The 4,342-nt window shown below is 44.0% G+C and overlaps 1 protein-coding gene and 1 pseudogene across 1 annotated transcript; one reads left to right on the forward strand and one right to left on the reverse strand.

Annotated features, from left to right (window-relative positions):
* Positions 1–3,183, reverse strand: part of LOC132024784 (high mobility group protein B1-like) — a 6,003-nt pseudogene extending 2,820 nt beyond the window's left edge.
* Positions 3,184–3,937: 754 nt separating this feature from the next.
* On the forward strand, positions 3,938–4,342 carry LOC132024842 (putative tripartite motif-containing protein 61). Its single transcript, XM_059411964.1, has one exon. The coding sequence runs from the start codon at positions 3,938–3,940 to the stop codon at positions 4,340–4,342; it is 405 nt and encodes a 134-aa protein (XP_059267947.1).

Here is a 4,342-nt window from a genome sequence, read left to right on the forward strand (position 1 = left end):
TTCTTCTTCTTCTTCTTCTTCTTCTTCTTCTTCTTCTTCTTCTTCTTCTTTTCTTCTTCTTCTTCTTCTTCTTCTTCTTCTTCTTCTTCTTCTTCTTCTTCTTCTTCTTCTTTTTTTTAAGGCTCATTTCATGACTGTGAGATCAAGACCTGAGCTGAGATCAAGAATTGGACACTTAACTGACTGAGGCACCCACACACCCCACGCAAGGAGTTTCCAGTAAAAAGACCAGAGGAATGAGATGGAACTAGGAGGAATGAAATCTGGAGAGGATTTCCTTTGGGGATGGGAGCCATGACCCCTCATTTATATGCTGATAGGATGATGTAACATAAATTGATACAAGAGGAGAGGAAATAACTGAAGGTAGTGAGTTAGAATAGGGAGGTGGTGAGTGAAGGTACACATACTGCATACATACATTATATATAAAAACAGAAACCTACTCCCCATGCAGACAATGTCCTTATTCCTTGAGAGATCAAAAAAAAGAGGCCAGTATAGACTACTTTTGCTGTAGTATTTTGGCCTCTCAGGTCCTGACAGACTTCTTTGCTCTCCAGTGCCTTCTATCAGTAGTTTTGTGTATTCTATTTACATTCTCAATGGAAGAGTTAGAACAAAAGTTTCAAACATACTCAGAAATAGATGAATTAATAAATGAACCCCCATGAGCCCATCGTTGAGCTGCAATAATCGCCAACACTTTGGTATCTTCTGTCATCTGTAGTCCACCCTCTTTCCTCCTTTTCCTCTTAATTATATTGAAGCAAATTCTAGACAATATTCCCCATATGTAACGTTGCATGTATATATTTGAGCTTTATCTTTAAAGGATAGGGACTGTCTTTTTAAAAAAGGTGTCTTATTATCGCACACATACAAAATTAATTAATTCTTTATTTTACTCACATATTTAGTCAGTATTCATATTTGCATGGTTTTCTTGTTGCACCGGATCATTAAAAAAAAATTTTTTTTAAAGATTTTGTATTTATTTATTTGAGACAGAGCAAGAGAGAGCATGAGCAGGGTGGGAAGTGGGCATGAGAAAAAGGGAAGGGGAGAAGCAGGCTCCCTGCTAAGCAGGGAACCCAACTCGGGGGTTGATCCCTGGACCCTAGGATCATGACCTGAGCCAAACGCAGAAGCTTAACCGACTGAGCCACGCAGAAGTGCCCCACATCAGGCAATTTTGAGTAACAAAGTATTCTCATTCACAAGACTGTTGTGGGCCGTATTTATTAACAGAGCAGAAGTATATGGTAATGAACCAAAGCTGGCCAGCAAGTCAGTGTTAAATACCTTTCTTCAGTGGGAGTCCTCATCCCTCCCACCCACAGCCAGGTGACAAATCAGGATTAGCAGGATGAGACCCACAACTGGGGAAGTGGGAGAATCACTCAGACTGGTACAGTCTCCGTGGTCCCTCAAAGGACATAACTAATTACAAGATCACCATACTCAACAAAGGCCAGAGCTATAGTATTCCCTTCTGGTATTTATAGTATATTTTTAGTTCCTCCCAGTCCAGATGCAATTTACCAACTAGAGGTCATTTTTGTCATAAGCAGTGTTGCCTGGCAACATAGATGATAGACCACCTTATGAGCTTGCTAAAGAAACAGCTAGGAAGTTACTTAACTTACGGTTTAACTGAAGATCAAATATGTGTGCATAATAGGAAAGAGTTTTATCTTTCAACAAAAATAGCCATTTGAGGGATTGTTGACATAAAGTAACTACAGGTTTTTGTACTGTACAGTTTGGTAAATTTTGACAGGTACCCATCCATGAATCCATTACCACATTCAAGATAGTGACTACTTATACACATATCAACCTCAGACATTTTCTCAATTCTCTTTTATAATCTTTCTCTACATTTTACAACCACCCCACCCCATCCCCAATGACAATTAATAGTTCATTCCTTTTTATTGCTGAATACTATTCCATTTTGAGGATATACCACAATTTTTTGATCCAGTCACCCATTTGTTGGCCATTTGAGCTGTTTTTAGTTGCGGCTAAAAATTTCATTAAAAATTTGTATTTACTTAGAAGCAGTCAGAGTTTGCCACCCCTGCACCTGCACCAGGCAAGGTTAGTGGTTATTGAAAATACCACCAGGACAGGGCTGTCTAAAGACACATTCGGTAGTGTGTTAACTATGCCAAAAGACACTATAGGGCAAACAAATCTTACACAGCCTTAAGTTTCAATTTTTTCTTTGAAAGGACTGAGTTGTATACAGGGGGTTAAATGCTTGATAGACAAGAAAAAAAACTGCTCGAGAACCAACTTACCATCATCATCATCTTCCTCATCTCCCTGGTCTTCCTTCTTTGTCTTGTGTCTTTTCAGCTTGTATGACTCCCTTTTTTGCCATCTCAGGCTTCCCTTGCGTGTAGTGTGCAGCAATATTCTTTTCATTTTTTCCCTCAGCTGAGTGGCCTTTTCGTGAGGCTGCTTGTCATCTGCAGCAGTGCTGCTCCTTGTCCTTCCCTGTCTTCTCTGCAACGTCACCAATGGATAGGGCAGGATGTTCTCCTTTGATTTTTAGCCGATGCTCAGAACAGAACAAGGAAAAGGCAGAAGGAGGCCAGTTGGGTGCATTGAGATCCTTGAGCTTCTTTTTGGCTTCCCCTGTAGGGGGCATATAAGTTTTACTTTATCAGGTTGCACCCAGGCAACTTCAACTAATTTCAATAGTGAAGCATCTGCCTTTGGCTCAGGTCATGATCCCGAGGTCCTGGAATTGAGCCCCTCATTGGGCTCCCTGCCCAGTGGGGAGCCTGCTTCTCCCTCTCTCCCTGCTTGTGTTCCCTCTCTCGCTTTCTCTCTGTCAAATAAATAAGTAAGATCTTGAAACAAAAAGCTTTCATTTCTCTTTCATAATGGGCCTTGTCCACCTTTGCCGTGTCTTCAAATTTTGCTTTCTCTTTGGTAGACATGGTCTTCCACCTCTCCAAGCGCTTCTAAGAAAACTCTTGAGAGGTTGATAGAAGCATCCAGGTGCTTGTTCTTGTGCTCCTCTCTGCAAGTTTGCACAGATGAATGCATATGATGACATGTTGTTTCTCAGCTTCTTAGGATCTTCTCTGCCCGTAATTAAGTATTTTCCTCAGCGAGGCACAGAATGACCAATGCCCGGCTGGCTCTCACTTACCTCGGGGCCATCTTTGTGGAGCTTAGTGTACTGCAATGGCCATCCTACTGCATTTCTTTCTTTCTTTTCTTTTTAAAAGATTTTTATTTATTTATTTGTTTGACAGAGAGAGATCACAAGTAGGCAGAGCAGCAGGCAGAGAAAGAGAGAGAGAGAGAGAGAGAGATAGAGAAAGGAGGAAGCAGGCTACCTGTGGAGCAGAGAGCCCAATGCGGGGCTCAATCCCAAGACCCTGGGATCATGGCCTGAGCCGAAGGCAGAGGCTTTAACCCACTGAGCCACCCAGGTGCCCCACTACTGCATTCTTAACTAGAATGTATCTATGGGGAAAGTTCCACCTCATCAAGTTTTTGATTTCAGCTAAGGAGGGATTGTACTGGAAGGATGGCATTAATGCTCAGTGACCTTCAGTTTCAGATGAGTATCTTCTTGCCCATAGGAATGAATTGGTGACGTGGATTATGGTTCTGTCCTGGCCAACGGAATTTCATTGCTCTGCTTCAGTTGGGCTGGGAACTAGAGGCAAGAGGAGGAAGTGCCAGGGTCATCACTACTTGGTATGTACTGTGACTTCTTATCGAAGCTCCCCCTGGGACTTAAGGGGATGAAGCAGTAGTTAAACGTGGGGGCTGTGGCTCCCTAGATGCTACCTGCCAGGAAGGAGGGTGAAGGCTGAGGAGCCCTCTCAGCCTCTCACTTTTCCTACCTCCAGGACAACCAAACATTTCTAAGGGAGTTTCCTCACACAGAAACCCTGACTATAAAATGCCCTGTGCAGCCTCCCTGGCTGAGCTCCAAGCCGAGGCCAGCTGCCCCATTTGCCTGGATTACCTGAGAGACCCAGTGACCACTGACTGTGGGCACAACTTCTGTAGCTCCTGCATCCACCAGCGCTGGGAAGACCTACAGGACATCCTCCCCTGTCCCGTCTGCTTCCACCACTGTCCTGACAGGACCTTCAAGAGGAACGTGCAGTTAGGTCATGTGACTGATTTGGTCCAGCAGCTTCCCACCAGGAGGAGCAAGAGGAGACTGCAGGAAGGGAAAGCCCTGTGTGAGCAGCACGGTCAGCCTCTGTCCCTGTTCTGTGAGAAGGACCTGGAGCTGCTGTGTCTCCGGTGCAAGGTCTCCTCCGGCCACCTGGGCCACCCCCTGACACCCATCGAGTGA

The sequence above is a fragment of the Mustela nigripes genome, chromosome 1 (assembly GCF_022355385.1).
Source record: "Mustela nigripes isolate SB6536 chromosome 1, MUSNIG.SB6536, whole genome shotgun sequence".
NCBI classification, from domain to species: domain Eukaryota; kingdom Metazoa; phylum Chordata; class Mammalia; order Carnivora; family Mustelidae; genus Mustela; species Mustela nigripes.

What these genes read in the sequence shown, in the direction of transcription:
- LOC132024842 (XM_059411964.1), top strand. Translation starts at nt 3,938, where the DNA reads ATGCCCTGTGCAGCCTCCCTGGCTGAGCTCCAAGCCGAGGCCAGCTGC.